General features: G+C 38.9%; 1 protein-coding gene and 1 long non-coding RNA gene across 2 annotated transcripts; one reads left to right on the top strand and one right to left on the bottom strand.

Annotated features, from left to right (window-relative positions):
• The first annotated feature begins 371 nt into the window (after nt 1-371).
• On the top strand, nt 372-8,821 carry LOC311086632 (uncharacterized protein). The gene is made up of 14 exons (XM_084119601.1): nt 372-1,663; nt 1,943-2,035; nt 2,195-2,572; nt 3,134-3,234; nt 3,742-3,974; nt 4,608-4,786; nt 4,869-4,962; nt 5,066-5,410; nt 5,494-5,611; nt 5,725-5,816; nt 5,926-6,040; nt 6,835-7,107; nt 7,227-7,403; nt 7,497-8,821. The coding sequence occupies exons 4-14, from the start codon at nt 3,228-3,230 to the stop codon at nt 7,691-7,693; spliced, it is 1,830 nt and encodes a 609-aa protein (XP_083975727.1). The 5' UTR covers nt 372-1,663; nt 1,943-2,035; nt 2,195-2,572; nt 3,134-3,227; the 3' UTR covers nt 7,694-8,821.
• Nucleotides 8,822-13,315: 4,494 nt separating this feature from the next.
• LOC311086856 lies at nt 13,316-17,486 on the bottom strand. The gene is made up of 4 exons (XR_014607134.1): nt 17,366-17,486; nt 16,446-16,513; nt 15,277-15,320; nt 13,316-13,522 (listed from the first exon to the last, which is right to left on the bottom strand). It is a non-coding gene; the product is annotated as an uncharacterized lncRNA (long non-coding RNA).
• Between the last annotated feature and the right edge of the window lie 986 nt (nt 17,487-18,472).

The following is an 18,472-nucleotide window of genomic DNA, read 5'->3' as shown; positions in this document are numbered from 1 at the left end:
CAACGCACATGGTGTGCAACCGCATTCAGCGGTGAGTTTACTCCTTTAACTAAAGCATGCTGGATAACAGATTTTTATCGGATTTTTTTATTTATTTTAATAAATATAATATGCTACGATTGTGTTCAATTAATCAGTTTATTTATATATTTTTTTGTTTATTATTAAGTCCTTTAAAACAATTACGCTGACGTCACCGGGTTATCCCAAAGTTCATTGCGATTTTCCTCTCGGTAAGTACGGTACATTAATATACATGGATCTATTATTCTTACATTTACACATCTAAAACTGTTGAATCAGGACAATAAGTTGTGTTTAGAAACTTTAGTTTTGTAAGGTGGCCATTTCTTAGGACGATTATGATAGAATAAGACATTATAAACATACAGTTTTCTGCACCAAATGTGCAGGCTAGCAAAATTAACGTTAGCTAATTAAATTCAAGTTAATTTTTGTCGCATACAATCATTTAACGTTAACTTAAGGTACGACTACGATCATAGGGGAATATAAGATTGCTACAGAAAACCAGCTAATAGCCATTTGCTAGTTATTTAATAATTAATTGTGTTAAATGTGATTAATTAGGTAGGCATAATGAGACATACTGTAACTTAACTTAAGTGTTAGCTGTAATGTATGTCTGCGTTGGGATTCTTGCGGTTGTGTTGCTCTTTGCCCCCTGTTCTGTGCCCATTTATACATATAGTAGTGTAACTTATAACTGTGCTAATGAAAGCATGGACATGAAAATAAAAAAAGCACATTAAAAAATTAAATCTGTGTTAATTAAAGCTAGTTTTCTAAACTACTATGGCTGCTGAGGGAAGTTTTTGATTAAAATAATCACAGGGAAAAGGAAGTGATCCAGTTAAAAAAATGTGTTTCCTTGTACAAAAGTATAATTAATAACATAAACAGATCATAAAATGGTATTGGTTATCAGCCAAAATGGCATTTTGTATGGTTGGTATCAATATCAGCCAGCCTTCAGTGTCAAGATTAGTCTATTCTGGCCTAATATTTACTATAAGCACCCACACCCCATCACATCCCAAAGCATGGGCAAACTAGAGATCAACATTTTCTCAAATTATTAAACCTTTTAGTTATTCAGTATTTATGTAGTAGTATGTAGCCTGATCTTCAAATTTGAATTTATATTCTTCCCCTTCTCAACAGGTCCCCTAGTCCCTTCATCATTTACTTTAACTCCAGCTTCATTACAAAGCAAAAACAAAGGCACTTTTAAGAGCCACATTTGTCTAGTTAATTGTTGTCCGTCTCTCTGTTTCTCTGTTGTTCTTGCTCTTTTGCTCTTCCCCTAGACACCCCTCCCCTTCCTTTTATTGTTGTGTTGTCAGTGTGTTGTCTTGTTTGTCCTTGTTCACCATGAGTGAACCAAATGATTCCGATGTCGATCAGGTCCTTAAGGAGCTTGATGAGCTTGTTGGTCATTCTAAATTAAATTATGAACTCCAGAACTTGGAAGGTTTCATCAATAAGATGCAGGGAGAGCAGGAGGCAACACCATCCACCAGCCATCAACCTGTCCAGAAGGCTCCACCATCTACTAGCCATCAATCTGTCAGGTGGCTGAAGAGAGACAGTGATGGAAATGTTGTCTATGACAAACCAAGATCATCTCGAAATAAAACGGGTCAGTTTTCTTTTTTCAGTCATAATACTTAAATGAGAACTCCTGTGGTTTTCCACATATATCTAAAATGGAGATATAGATTGTTTTACCACTGGGATTGAATACATGAATGTGTCATGTGTCTTGTATGATATTTTATTACATACTCATCCAAAGTGGTATAGACAACGACATTGGGCCAATAAAAATTTGTATCATTCTGTGAAATAAAATGAGCTTGTCAGAATCTATGGAATTGTAATGGTGTAAGGTTGATTTGGGTTTTATTTTCTGCTACAGCTAGTCACCGCTACAGTCGTAAGACAGGTGCTCATACTAGAATGTTGGACAGCAGCGTTGAGATAACTAACTACTGTCCACATAACACTGTTGGTATGTCCTTTATTTTGTCTCTATTAGTTTATTGTTTATAGATTCTAATAATTAAAATGTAAATTACATATTTTTGCAACAGAATAATTGACAGCATACATGTTGCACACTTTGATGGTGTAGAAAATGGATTTTAAATATGATGTACTATTTTAACAGAGACTTTCCTTGAAGAGCTAAACCACTCACAGGATGATGACTTGGATGATCAGGAAACGGCACCAGCACCACCACGAGCTTCCTCAGACTGGTCTACTCGAAAAAGTCTCCTCTCAGACATGTGGGAGAAGGAGAGACCCTGTCTGGTGAATACCATGGTGGCACAACAAAATGCAACAACTCAGATCTGCCAACAATGTGGCAGTCCAGCTGCTGTCCGTTGTCGTGACTGCCGACCACAACCCTTCTTCTGTGCTGATTGTGATGTCAGTATACACCGAAACCACGTGTTCCACAACAGGGATGCAACAATAGCTGGATTCTTTCAGCCATTGCCTCCAACAACCTGTGTCGTGGAGAGGGCTCTTTCCCAGTGTGGTAAGCTGTATTTCTTTTTTTTTTGTGTACCATTTAGCGCTGCACAATTTTTGCAATTGTAATTGCAATATGATCCAACGCAACTGCCTAATGATAATAATCTGCAAATAATCATGCATAGGTACATTTGTGACATTTGACTTTTATATTCACTTCATCCTCCTTGACTGTGCCACTTCTGGTTGGTGGGTGTGTGTAGTGCATGAAGGGTCCAACAATTCTGATTGGTGAACTTCAGTCGGAGATTAAAGAGACATGTGGAATATTGAACTGAATCATTCACATTCAAAAATCATATTGGAAATGGTAATCGCTTTATCTGTCAGAAAAAGCACAGTTATAATACTCAGCCCTAGTCTCATTCTCAGTTTATTTAAATAACTTCACAGTATAATAGGCTTCATAGGAATCTTTTGAGTACTTTCTCTGAAACACAAGTAATGACCTTCTATCTTTTTGCTTTTCAAATCATTGATTTTTTTTTAATGATAATAGAATAATTCCCAGTTAGTACATAGGATGATACATGTCTTTAATCCCTGCATATGATGTGTCTTTCAGTGTGTATTTTGCCATTGGAGATGCCGAGAAAATATGTAGTTGTGCTACGGGATCGTTGAGTGTCAACACAGGAAAAGTTGTTGCTGTGGTTACAATGAATGGTAAGAATAAAATGAACTTGAGGGAACATTCAGATCAAGTGGCTGTAGCGTCCATATCACATTCTGGGCAAAGTTTATTTAGATATTCACAAACATCTGAAGTAGCCCAGTGGTGACATCTTCTTCTGTCATGCTTTCAATTTCAAGCTTCAACAATAGAACAGCTGGAAAGAATTGAAACCACGTAAACAACACTGTCAGTAGGCTGCTTAAACCCCTTTTTTAATTGCTGCCTAACAGAACAACCAGCTGAACTATAATTACATACTCTACTTTCTCATTTGTATATGTTGTTTTACGCACATTTCATTTGCGGAAGTGCAGTGAATTATCTGTTCCTCCCGCACCAGCAAATACACCTGTCTCATCCCGGCCAGTCCTGCATAGAGCTTTCAAAACCTGTCACGCACTGCAGTCTTTTGTGTCGGGACATGCGGGGGGGACCCTTTTGTTCCCAGTGCATTTGTCAGATTTATGCATAATACAATGTGTTCTTTATTTTTCCAGGAAGATATGATCTCAGTATGCCTGAGATGAAATGCGAGGCATGCAAAGCCACTTGGAGCGCTGGAGTGGATGACTTGGTCCGCAATGACTACTGGCCGGCTACCCTTCACTTTTCCACAGTGTACGCTACAGATGTGTTTTGTTCATATGAAGAGTTGAAGATGGCAGCACCAGGACTGTCCTGCCAAGCGTTTTTAAGAATGCTTGATCAACGAACTGTCCGCTTTGGCCGTGTGAGTATTAGTGGTGGGAATCACTAACAACTAGTACTAGTATTGACGTGTATCGCAGAATGACAATTATGAACACATTGATTATTGTAATTGGAGCATGTTGATAATATCAAATCAGTAATTTAGCTATACTCGATACATTGATAGAACATTATCTAAGATCCAAAGTCTTTGTAAAAAGTACCATTCAGTAAAAAATCGAAAACCAAACTTTGGTCATGATGTTTTCTGTCCATGACATACAAAGAGCCAAAAGATTTCCCATGATGCACTGGGCTGAGCGGCTGCCTGTGGAGGCTTGATGCTGGAGGATTTGACATCACCTTTGACCTTATTAACTTTAGTTGATAGATGGATGGTTGTTATGATTTAACAGAGTTAGGACGTTTCTGTAATAAGGCCCCAGGTGTCCCAATGCTTTTAGTCTATATAGTTTATGCATTTGTACAACAGCGTGCACTGGACATAATTTTATTTCCCTCACTTTTTTCTTCAATGCAAGTTCACTTTTTTAATATCCACCAGGAGAAGCAATGAAAATAGTAAAAAAATAAATAAATGTATCAATGTTGAGCATCATGTTTTGATAAAATACTGTGAATTATGTTGACATGTTTTACTCTTCTGAAACAGACTGGGAAGATCACAGCAGACAGCTTCAGAAAAAGCTTTTTGGAGTGGGAGGCTGTTAGATTTGAGGTGGAGAAGATCTGCAGAGAGGATTATTTTGTCTGTCCTGCATGCACCCCAGACATGCTTGCTGTTTCTGTGGATGGAAATCGCAAGCACTACCGCTTTAAGAATGCAGCAAGGTACTTACGAAATTTGTGTAATTTGCAGTGTTGTGTTTGCTGTGTCATATTGAAGTTCAATGTGTACCTTTCTTTCATTTAGATCTGAAGAACAAGCCTTGTTTAAAGACATCTTCATTGCAAAAGATGAAGAAGTAGAGAGATTTGTGGATTACATCCATTCGACCACCAACCATGTAAACTTGTTGTATAATATTTCTAAAAACACCACCAATAACATTTTACAATGGACATTGCTTGGGTGAGTCCTGACTATATCAACCTTTTTCCATGTTGTAGGTCTCTGGAAGAGGTGTCTGTGGAGGGGAGTGGTCAGCTGCCAGGGAAACATCCTCAAGATCCTCAAGTAAAATTGATGAGGAGGGACTTGAGCTTGCGGTCTGTCGTCATGGAGTTTTTCTCGGTGCTCTCAACATGTTTAGGGGGGAAATCTTTGCTTATCCCCTCTACCTGCAGAACAAGCTGGCAAATAAGCCAATAAGCTTTTTTGCCATGGATGTGACCTGCAAGTACTGGCCCTACCTCAACAAAGTGGCAAAAAGCTGCCCGGAGCTCCAGCACCTTCTTGGCATGAAACCATTCCTCTCAGTGTTTCATGCCAAAGCCCATGATTTTAAATGTGAGGTAAGAAAACATTACTATGTCATTGACTGTCCCTGAACACCTGCAAAGATATGCTGGCAGCTTTTAAGTATTTTCTTTAATAGGTTAAATGGAGTGGAGCTTACCAGCAAGGGGCCGGATTGACACTTGGGGAGGAGGTTGAGCAGTGTAACGCCTTCCTCTCTAGGATTGCTGTGACCACAAAACACATGTCCAAAGCAGGTAAGGTAACCACACACTGCACTACTTAGATTGAAAGTGCTACAAGAAAATTGTAGCCAGTGAGGGACATGTGGTACAACACAGATTAGTGTATTTTTTTTTCTTTTTTCCAGGACGTACAGACATGCTCACACTGATGGCAATGCGCTGGAATCAGCAAAAGTTAAAAAACTTGGCTTCCTCACTTGCCTGCCGATATCAGAAGGTAGAGATGAATATTGTTATTTTCTTTTATTGTAAATACCTTCTATTGTATATTTTTGTAGGTATAACATTTTTCTTCTTTCGTTTCCTTTTTTTTTGTTTATTTGAAGGCCACAAAACGCCTGGAAAGCCAATGTCTAGACCTGGAAAGCATGAGAACGCAACTGGCAGTGACACAGGTTGAAGTTGAGGGCTGGGTCACTGATATTAAGGAGTGGGCAGAAGGTGAGAGTTTACATGCTTAAATGTCTCAGTTCTGCATAATAATGGGAGACATTCTTCTGCAAGTAATTACTGTTTTAAAATTAAATCATACATACACTAATTTTAGTATGTACACACTGGAAATCATGTCAAAACACAGTGCCCTGAAAATACTTGAATAGTGCACAGTCCATAAGTTGGAACATCGGACATTTCTTGCTGTTAGCGGATCCCATCTTGGCTACGTTGTCATTTTCTTTGGTGTACTCTCTTACATACTTATTACATTTTATTTCGATAGTCCACTTTAGACATTCTACTAACTATAAGTAACTTTTCAACTACATGTCAACTTACTCTCATTAGAGTATTAGTAGACTGTAGTAGACAGTCGGTAGTCTGTAGGTTATGGTTAGGTGTTAGGGTTTGGGTTAGGAGAATAAGTTGAGTTGTAGTTGCCAAGTAATTTATAGTCAGTGGAATGTCTGTTAGGGGACCAACGAAACAAAGTGTTAGCAGATATTAAGCAGACACTCTACTAATACTCTAATGACAGTTAGTTGACTTGTAGTTGCAGAGTTACTTATAGTTAGTAGAATATCTAAAGTGGACTATCAAAATAAAGTGTTACCCATACTTCTTATACACGCAAAGACATATGAAATTATTATTGAGACTCACCTGTCCTTCCTCAAGGAGATTTTTTTTTTACAAAGGATAATCGTTATGACATTCAGTGTTACATTGAGACTTAGCTCATTTTAGTTACTGCCATAATAATGTAAGTGAAATGTTTACACTTCTTTTCTTCTCAGCAACAACATCCCAACAGAATGCCGATCTTGATGCGGTGACCAGTCGAATGGAGGTGCTAGTGGCCAGCATTAAAAGAAGGTCCCAGCACCTTTACAAAGACACCGATGGCAGCAAAGGTCGGGCCCGGATTCGGCGCAAAATTAGAGAGGAGAAGGCCATTCTTAGCTCTGTTGTTGAAAAATACAACAGTATGGTTCCAGATACAGAAAGAATCGTCTTTGACAACATTCTCTCTGACGAGACAGTTTGGCCATGGCAACTTTCACATGGTGGTATGTACAGAAATCTGTTGACAATTTTGTACGATATGCATAGTAGCAAAAAAAATGTATTCCTTTTCCCAAATTGTCTCAGAAACACAATTGACTTATGTTCCACAACTGTATCCCAGACACTGTAGATTTGAAAACCAAGAGGAAGGCATTTGATCTTGTGATGGCAATAAGGAGACTTGAGGAGGAGAAGAAGATTGTCCTTTCTGAGATGGCAAAGCATTGGAAATCTCTTTCCACTCGTGCAGACACACTCAAGGAGATGTCATGCCAGCTTTCCAGTGAGGCACTGAAAAGTACGTATTTAAGTAATGTGTTGTAAACGTGTAATACTATACTGTACATTGTATTTTTTATTTTTTGATAATTTTTTGTTTTACTCCCATAAGGTGAGCTGTGGGCTCTAAATGAAGAAGGGGTTAAGGGTTTCCTCAGCTTAACTTTGAGAAAAAAGCAAGAAGTCACCAGAATGATGAAGCATGCTAGAGACTGTTATGCTCAAGTTTTGACTGGAACAAGTGTGGACTTCCAGAATGATTGGGATGGATACGACAGTGATTCTGAACTGTCAGACGACGGATTTTGAGGAGCTCCTTTGTCTTGATTTCTTATGGCGCTTTTCCACTGCATAGTACGGTACGGTTCAGTTTTCTACGGCGCGCTTTGACGCGTTTCCACTGCAGATAACGGTACGGATCGGTTCAGTACAGGACGCTTGTGGCACATTTTCACTGCATGGAACGGGACAGTACGGCTCGCTTTAAATGGTACCTGGTCTGTTGAGGTTCCAAGCGTGCCAAACTGGTACTAAACATGACGTGAACACACTGCAGATCACTGGTTGGTCAGAAAGAATCGTCACTACCAGAGTCACTGTATTTGCGACACGAGACACCATTAAAATAGCCAGTAACAGCCACCGCTATTTTAAACTACTTACTTTATTTAGCAGTATTTTGTTTTGCTGCCATCCGCCTCATTTGAAACACGTTGTTCCGTCTTGCAGTTATAAACATCCACATGCCGAAATCAAGAATATAATCCCCTCGATAGGCTTCAATGATCCTGTGTTGTGCGTTTGTAATGTGTCGCGTTTACGATGACATCATCGGTAGAGGCGGCGCGGTCCTTAAAGAGGTACTAGTGCAGTGGAAAAGCAACTGAGCTAAACTGAACTCGAAACGCGCCATGTCGATCACAGTCGTACTACGCAGTGGAAAAGCAAAGCGAGCCGAACTGTACCGGGCCGAATCGAACCAAAACGTACCGTACTAGCAGTGGAAAAGCGCCATTATATTTGTCAGTGTTTCCTTTTTAGTTTTTTGACAACGCAAGTTATAGGTTCTCAAGGACGTACACACACAATCTCAACTGGCTTATCATCCAGCGTCTCTTTTTTTCCTCCTGTGCCCGCTCGCGGTGTGAAGCATGTGTCAGCGCTATTCTCCGATATGCACTCTAACAATGCAGCCCTATTTCTGAGGAGCAGAAATGTTGCCGTGGGGAGCCACCACGGTCAAATAAACATGGAGGAAATACTGTTTGTAAGTTAGATATGCTTGAATAATGGTCATTATATCTACATGTGACATTACAACAATAATATTGAATGTAGTTATAGAAACTGAAATTAATTTAACTAACTGTTTTTCCAATAGTCCTCTTCTGTTTATGGTAGAACAAAACACTGCAGAAAATTTTGCAGGAAGGTGGAACGTGGAACAGCGCGGGGGGGGAGTGGCCCCCGGGGACCAAACGAAAAAAAACTTTGACAATCCCTATATGACCGCCGCTAGCGTAGCTAGCGAAAGCGGTCATATAGGGATTGTCAAAGTTTTTTTTTTCTTTTTTTTTTCCGTCAATCTACTGAATTTTTCGTCAACGATACCAGGGACAGCGAAACACCGGGGAACATGACATTTTGGTGGGCATGTAGCCCCACTATACTTTTACGGAAAAATTTCGTTTGGTCCCCGGGGGCCACTCCCCCCCCGCGCTGGGCCCCCCCCAAACCCAAAAAATGCAGTTTTTCCTAAATTACTACCTGAACCGTGGCACCGAGGATGAAGAAATTTTTATGGTATGTTGGTCTTAAGGGCCCACATCAACCTAGCCCATAATCACTCATTTGTGATTTGCGCCCCTCCCATAAAAAATGAAAATGCAATATTATTCTGCTTTAATCGCCCCTATCTTCAGTGGAGATGTTCAGAACTGCACCATATTTCATGTGTATGATTAACTTGACATCCTCTGGGGGTATGCTAAGTTTCGTAGAATTTCATCCATGGGGGGGTATAAAATAAATTCATTTATGTGCACATTTAGTGACTGTACACTCATCGGCCTGTAGATGGTGCTGTTGAGCGAAGGGTTGCTGGTTTAGGATGATACTGTCACACACACACATGCAGGAATACAAACAAACGCAAGCATGCACACACACTGACATCCACACGCACAGACACACACCCATACACACACATACAAATCCACATGCACAGACACAAACACACACGCGCACACACATGTACGCACGCATACATACACGCACAGACACACACACGCACAGACACACACACACACAGACACACACATACACAAACACACACACATACACACACACACACAGACAGACATGCACATACTACTACTTTTTTTAGGTATATACATAAACACGCAATACAGCCAAATTACTCCACGTCATTTATTTTTGTGGAAAGCCAGTGCAGGCCTGAGCGGCGGTCATATTTTGTACCGCCATGCGGTACATCTAGTTCATGTTAAATTTCCATATGTTCACGTGTAAATATGTGTATTGTAATAATAATAATAAACATAATTCCACTGATGTCATCTGCTGTGGCTAATCTGAGTTTTCAGACAGTTTTACATGGACACACAAACCCATTTTTTTTCTGAATTTGGACTATTGCATCAGCTCCTGCTACAGATGGTCTCTTAAAGCATCCTTGACAGGACTTGTTCAGCTACTTCTCATGTGCAGTGAAACTACATAGAGGTTCAACAAATGCAAAAACTGAAACAAAATTTGAAAATGTGACTTAATTATGGACCCTGTAGTGGTTATTATAGACACATAAATCATTTTTTTCTGATTTTGTTTGTTTCAGTTTGGATGTTTAATAGGAAAGTGTTGTTGAATTACTTAAAGATTTGCTTTAATAACTACATTTCCTGACCAAAGCACTTTGATTTGGGTTATAAATACTATACAAAACCTACAATTGAGTGTTTAGAAATACAGCCTAATGGCTTGTTTGACTAATTTGCATTTGTTTTTACTTGTACTGTTGTGAAAAACAAACAAAACAACTATTTTGAGATTTATTTTATATGTAAATTTGGTAATGTGATTTGCTGTTCATGTGTGTTGCAATGTTTACGTTATGATTACGTATAGACTCTATGGAGAATTGGCGCGCTGACATGCGCAGTTAGTGTGTAAAAAAAAGGGACGTGCGCAGAAAAAGTGTGTGCAGATGAAGAGAGCATGACTGTCATGTGTTACACGAGATGACCTCGGATAATAAAAGAAGTCAAGTCCCATATGTCCGTTTATGCCTGCATTACTACGTTGAACCCATTTACAAGAGAGCTTCCTCTTATGTTCCACAGCCCCTCTTACATTTCATATATATATATATATATATATATATATATATTATTTTTTTTTTTTTCATGCATTCCAAAAAAGCCCATTTTCAAATTTTGTAGTTGATGAATGTTTATAGCAGAAACTAAAGAAAAAAAGAAAACTTTTTTTCACACATTTATGTTTACACACATGTGGGACTTAGTTTGATTTAAAATCACACTGCATTATTAGTTGTTTTAAATTAATTACTTTTTTTAAATAGTATCAATAGGGGTTAGTGTACATATACAACATGTGTTTTGGCATTTTTAGCACACTTCTTCCTCAGCCTACTGCACACAGACACAACTCATATCTCATTCAACCAAAAACCAGCTGATGAAGGAGTCATGACATGGGTCAGATATCAGAGGTCATAAACGATGAACCAATCCATCAGCTCTGCTCCTATTGGCACTTTGGTGTGTATATGGACAATACCTTTGACTGGAAGGCCTGTGTTGAAATTAGGTGTTATCATTTAGAGCAAACACTCACAGTAAATCAAAAAACCTTGGCAATGATGGAACATAGTGCTGTTAGGGTTATGGTTAGAATTAGGGTTAAAGAAAAAAACCTTGGAAATGATGGAACATAGTGCTGTTAGGGTTATGGTTAGGATTAGGGTTAGGGTTAAAGAAAAAAACCTTGGAAATGATGGAGCATAGGGCTGTTAGGGTCAGGTTAGGGTTGTGGTTAGAATTAGGGTTAGGGTTAAAGAAAAAAACCTTGGAAATGATGGAACATAGGGCTGTTAAGGTTAGGTTAGGATTAAGGTTAAAGAAAAAAAACCTTGGAAATGATAGAACATAGGAACATAACTGTGGGAATAAAGGGCTGTGGGAATATAGGGCTCTGGCAACACAGGGCTGTAGGAACAGGCACGCTCCCCTGCAAACCATGATATGTAATAATTAAAAAGTTGTCAGAGGACTAACACATTGTTGGAAAGGTCTCAACCAGGAGAGTAACATGTCTAAAGAGGATACATTACTCCTGCTTTAAATACTAAACCTTGAACCCAGTCCATCTTTAAAGGCTTGTCATTTAGCAACAGAAGGTGATAAAAACAGAAGACCAGCAGTTATAAAAAGCTCTGGACCTATGCTGTCATGTAGGTATGGTCACCAAATTTTACCCACTGTAAGAACTGTCAAATATGGTAAAACAAAAACAAAAAAGAAGCTATTTTCACCTATTTAACGATTCAATTTTTAAAATCTGAGGAAACCAGTGTGTTTCCCATCCCAATAAACCTCAGGCAGGGTGTATCCAAAATTTTACACTTATAACTTATAAGTATGAGAAATATACCAATATACTTAAAAACTACAACTCCCAATAGAGACGCGTCACAGAAGCTGTTACAAAGTGTGTGCACTTGTAGTTTTCCGGGCTGGGTGGGTGGACATGTTCGACTCCTGTGTTTCTGCTGTCTGCCGCCGCCGGCCAACCGAGCACGTGTGTACAATACATACAAATACATGAAACTGTATTTTATTATTATCTTTATTGTTTGAATCCACAAATACAACGTTAGACAAAAACATAATATTACGAACATTGTGTATTTTTTATCTTCTTATCCGCCGAACGGTACATACAACGTCACTTCCGGAGTCTTCAGCTGATTAAAAACAAACAAACAAAAAAAAAAACCCACAAAAAAAAAAAAAACGGTGCATAACTTACTGGAGCAGCAAAGCTGAGCAACGTTGTTGTTGGTGACAAAAACAATGATTATATCAGCTGATCGCTGTCCGATTTTGTGAATGAATTCCCGCATTGCATTGTGGGATATGGCCTTTGAATGCGTCTAGCTCGTATCATATCGTAATGTTCTGTATTACAGCATACTGTAATATTTCACCGATAATAAAACCGAAACAATATTAAAATAAATAAATTAATACCATGATAACATTTAAATAAATGTTGAAAAGATAGCATTATAGTTTTAAACATAAATAAACAACAAAGAAACCCAACTTCCCTGGTCCCTATAGACTGAAATAATAACATTAAAAGTAAAAGTATATATATATAAATATATATATATATATATATATATATATATATATACATACACACACACACAAAACACATATAATTGTCTTCTGCTTTTTCTCATCCGGGGGACAGTGAAGACTTACACACACACATTCAGTGCATTAAAGTCAATGGTAGACAACAGTGCAGCAGCATGTTTCATGTGACTTGCCTTTTAAAAAAGCCTTCAGAAACCCTCCTGAATTAGAATCCATGCTTTCACATTTTTAGAAGCTTCTGGAACCTCTTGACCTCTGTCCTCGTAAGCCTGTTCGTTTTTCCACCCCTGCCTACCTCAGCTACCCTTTATTCAAAAATGTATGGTTTAGCTGGTGGAATCAACTGTCTCTTAATGGGTGTCAATTAATATGAGTGAAAACATATCCCACCTTCCTTGAGTGCATCATATTGCAATATATCATTTGACACGTTGAAGAAGATTTCAGGTGATTGGCTAACCCACAAAATGAATGGAAAGACATAAACATAAATATAGGTATACTTTGCTTTTTATTTGAACAAAAATCATTTGATAAAGAAAACACTTAATTTATTAACTTTGTATACATAAATCGTAACATCCAAAACCAGGATGGCCCGTAAAGGCGAACTCGACAATTACTGTCTGAGTGAAGTCACACATCGGCAGTCTTGGGACATGGTGAAAACTTGAAGGCCGGCTCCCATGTCTCCTCCCAGATTTTTCCACTGTAAGTATCAGTAACACAAAATCAGTGAAAAACAGAGGAGCCATTTTAACATAATAGTTTCACAGCATAAATATTGTACGCTCTTGTATTTCATTGTTTTTATACAAACATATACATATATATAGTGCTTGATGCAATGTAACATAAACATCAGCCACTCTCATCGATAAAGTCATTGAAAGTAAACAAGCCAATAGCCGATAACAGTCAACATGGATGATCTTGGTCGATACTGATGTTCTGCCAATAAATTGGTGAATGTCTACTTCCTACATAGAATCACACAGGGGCAATTATTCATGGCATCAGGTATGGTACTGAAAAGAGCAAGTGGCTAAATCCTGTAGACAATATTTGACACTGTATTTAATCCATCCTATACCAACAGTGTAACCAATAGTCTAATTAAAATACAGGTGGGTCTCCAAAATGACAGTATTGTGCAATATTTCAAGCCATTTTTTATATGATTAAAGCTTACAGCTCATGAAAACCAAAAATCATCATCTCAAAATATAAGAATAAAGAGGAATACAGATATGTTGACCTTTTGAAAATAAACGAACGAATCTGACTCTATACTTGGTCTGGCTGCTTTTGCACAAATTACTGCATCAGTGTGGTGTGGCATGGAGGCCATCAGTGTATGGCATTGCTGAGGTGTTATGGAAGGCCAGGTTGCTTTGATAGTGACTTTGAGATTGTCTGTAATGTTGGGTTTGGTATCTATCATTGTTCTCTCTATGGTGTTAAGGTGAGATGAGTTAAGCACAGCAATACCATGCTAAGCAGTAACAAGCAGTTTTGGCACTGTAGCAAGAGCAGAGTCCTGGTGGAAAAGGTAATCAACATGTACATAAAGCTTGTCAGCAGATGCAACCATCCTCTAAAATCTCCTGGTAGAAGGCTGCATTGACTCTGGACTTAAAGGGTTAGTTCACCCAAAAATCAAAATGATCTCAGTATTTACTTACCCGCGTGTTGTTCTAACCCTGTAAGACCTCCATTTATCATCGCATCACAAAATATTATATTTATGATGGAATCTGAGCGCTGGATAAGTCTTCCATTGACTTCCAAGGGGCTTAAACTTGCTCGATTCAACTAAGCTGTTTACGTTGTCTATCTGCACAAGCTTCTGGGTTCTACTGGGTTCCTGCGTTGGCCAATAGTGAGCCTGCGTGGTGACGTAGAACGTCAAAGCTCTGCGCAGTTAGACTACGTAAACAGCTTTGAAGCAGAACACGAGTAAATGGATATTGGAATAAATTCGTAATTTTTGTTTGTTTTTGGCGAGGAAAAGTATTCTCGTCGCTTGATAAATGGATGGTTGAGCGACTGGAGTCATTTGGACTATTTTAAACGATGTCTTAATACGTTTTCTGATCGAGCAAAGTTAAGCCCCTTGGAAGTCAATGGGGAACTTATCCAGCGCTCAGATTCCATCATAAATATAATATTTTGTGATGCGATGATAAATGGAAGTCTTACGGGGTAAGAACAACACGCGGGTGAGTAAAAACTGAGATCATTTTGATTTTTGGGTGAACTAACCCTTTAAAACCTAGTGGACATGACAATTCTCTCAACGCTGCTTGTTGGTTGCAAAACTTTGAGACCGCCTGTACATTCAAACTTTTGTGTGCTACAATATACATTCCAACCTTTATCCACCACCTATGAGAAGGTTAAAAGTGGAAACAGAAAGGAGATGTATAAAGGCAATTTTAACCAATATAAAGCAGTACTTACCATGCAGAGCAAGGTAACCATTTGACCTTAACTTCTTCTTTTCCCTACAGAAAGACACATACATATAATAATCAGGTTTATAATGTCATAACTTTTGTGACAAGGCCACTTTGCCTTCAGTAGGGCCGTCATTAAATTCCAACCCTGCATAAAATAGAAGGATAAGGAATATGAATTTATTTACCTCATGGGATTCGCAATAGCCTATCATTTCTCAGGATCATCACATTGTGTTGAATGTATATACTGTATGTTTGAAAGTATTCTGAATTCATATGCTAATTATAAAAAAAAAAAAAAAGATTTAATTCAGTATTAATAATATTGGAGCTTTAGACGGCTAATAATTATGTCATAAAAATATTGTCCGGTGTGGCTCTGTTTTGTTACATTAGCTTTGCCTTGTTGTTAATGTCCAATTGACCCAAACAGCGCTTGATTGACAGGCGATCTGACCAATCATATTTCGCCATCCGCCATTTTGCCTGACAGCACCGTCAGGAGAGATAGTAGATTAACATGCCAGGATTTGAACTTGAGAAACGGAGTGTACTGATGCTTTTCTGCGGTTAAAACAACATTCCTTCTTATGTTCATTCATGTTTAATTGATGCTATAACTGAACTAGAAGGAAGAGATGATCGGTTCACAAGAAGCTTTAACTGATGCTCTACAGCAATCTGACAGACACATTAAAGAACCACAAAACGTTATTTACTGTTTACATTTGACCAAATTTGAAAGGCGAGACTTTGTTTAATATCAAAAGTAACTGAAAAGTAAGCTGGTCTGTCCTGTCTGTCAGCGTGTTGTCAGTCTCCTCTCTGCTCCACAATGTATTTTTCACTGAGTAGGAACATAGCTTGTCGGGCATAGCAACAATAACTAAGGGAGGCGGGTCTTTGTGAACGGTCAATTGCAATGACGATGTCTACTATAAAAACGGACTCATTAAAAATATGTTTTTCCAACTCAAGACTTGTCTAAGTCTGTTTAAAATATGAAGATAATGTAAAAAGCACAGCAGTTACTCTAAAATACCCTTAAATGGGCTCAAATTACCACTTGCTTCAATGGTCAGTATTTTGTGATATGTGAAATGCCAGATAAGCCACATACAATGGAGAGATGATCAGACAGCCTAGTGAAAAATATATTTCTAAACTTACCTTATGTATCCTTCTTCCTGTTATGGATTCATATCGGAAAACTTGTTGTCTACTACATTTCCGGCAACCTTAAATGACAAATAATAATAATAATAATAATAATTAACCATAAATGACAAAAAAAACTTAAAATGAAACAAACAAATTCTTAACTAAGTTTCACAAAACCTGGGGAACAACAGTAACCATTGTCCTTGAACTTTGAAAACGTCAGAAAAAACAGCTAAATAACTAAAGAATACATATATTAAAGGCCATTCACACCAAGAACGATAACTTTAAGAAATATATAGTTCTCGTTAATATGATAAACTATAACGATAATGACATGGAGAACAATATTGTTGGGAATCACTTTTAAAGCGATTTTGAGAACGATAAAAAGCTAACAGCCAATAAGAACCCATCAAATTTTAGCCATATTTATTAACACAAGGTGAGACTTTGCATATCCTTGGTCAGTCTGGAGGCTTTTATCGTTATGGTTATACGTATATAGTTATTGTTCCTGGAATGAACGGCCCTTTAGCCATCAAATTCAGTGACTTCATAGCCGAAATGTAACCTAATTATCCTACTGCCTAGTCGAAAGGTTATTGAAGCAGACTTGTGAACAGTGGTACGTGGGGAATAAGCTATCTGGGCTGCCCACTGATGTGTGTGATATGTGTGTGTGTATTTGTATTCATCTCTACTTATGTGTGTATTGCTCATTACTCTACTCCTAGAGTGTGTGTTCAGTACTGAAAGGTATGTATGCAAGGACAAATTCCTTTGTGTATCAGGCTGGCCACTAAAAATTACTCACTATTAACTAATCGATTGGACTTAAATTCACCTGAAGATTTCTGTATTTCATGAATCATGATTACAAAAAGGGGAAATTCATACATAGTGTGCTAAGACCAAAGTTCACTTACACTTTCTTCTTTTTTTTGGTGGGGGGCGTTGTTCCTTCACAGGGAGAGAGACAGGGTATAAATCTAAAAGATAAAATGTCTCCTTTTCCTGGGCCTGATGCTGGGTTTTGGGCTGGGCCTGATGCTGGAGCTGGGCCTGATGCTGGGGCTCTGGCTGGGCCTGATGCTGGGGCTCTGGCTGGGCCTGATGCTGGGGTTCTGGCTGGTCCTGATGCTGGGGTTCTGGCTGGGCCTGATGCTGGGGATCTGGCTGGTCCTGATGCTGGGGTTCTGGCTGGGCCTGATGCTGGGGCTCTGGCTGGGCCTGATGCTGGGGTTCTGGCTGGGCCTGATGCTGGGGCTCGAGCTGGGCCTGATGCTGGGGTTCTGGCTGGGCCTGATGCTGGGGCTCTGGCTGGTCCTGATGCTGGGGTTCTGGCTGGGCCTGATGCTGGGGCTCTGGCTGGGCCTGATGCTGGGGTTCTGGCTGGGCCTGATGCTGGGGTTCTGGCTGGGCCTGATGCTGGGGCTGAGGCTCTGGCAATGTTGTTGTGGAGTTCCCTACAATATTGTATGTGTATGTTAATTTTCAATATTTCCCCATCATGAAAAAACCCAGTTTAAAACTGTCATGACTTAAATTACACAAATCCTACCTTCTTTGATCAATATAAAATTGTAGGCCTTTCTCATGGAGGCCACAATTTTTAGGTTTTCTTCAGTGGGTGGCAGATCGGTCACCACATCGGCCGCCCACTTTCCAGAGGCCTTATCCTTTTTGGCAAAAAATAGAATTGGGACATAGCCCACTGCACTTAGTTTTTTCACCTGTAAAAATGCAGACAGCAAACATTAGTTATTCCCAGTCCACTGCATTATTTTCCACCCTATTGAAAAAAAGGCATTAAATACATTAGTGCTACTGTTTCTAATATACACAATACGCTGATTTCACGCAGCCGCCATTTTGAAATCGAAAGTGAGGCTCCGGTGGGAAAAACCCCGGAAGTAAAGATAAACAACAATGCCTTTGGATTACCAACCTGAAGCTGCTGCCGCGATTTACACTATTGGATGTTAATATCCAATATAGGATATGTGTATAGTTCATTCCTGCTTCTTTTTTTA

Source organism: Abramis brama (genome assembly GCF_963993115.1).
Source record: "Abramis brama genome assembly, chromosome: 1".
Taxonomy (NCBI): Eukaryota; Metazoa; Chordata; class Actinopteri; order Cypriniformes; family Leuciscidae; genus Abramis; species Abramis brama.
Note: the sequence above shows the minus strand (reverse complement) of the source record. Positions and strands in the feature narration are given on the sequence as shown.

What these genes read in the sequence shown, in the direction of transcription:
- LOC311086632 (XM_084119601.1), top strand. An exon ending in GAACTGTCCGCTTTGGCCGT is followed by an intron (nt 3,975 to 4,607) that starts GTGAGTATTAGT and finishes CTTCTGAAACAG; the next exon opens with ACTGGGAAGATCACAGCAGA. An exon ending in TCCATTCGACCACCAACCAT is followed by an intron (nt 4,963 to 5,065) that starts GTAAACTTGTTG and finishes TCCATGTTGTAG; the next exon opens with GTCTCTGGAAGAGGTGTCTG.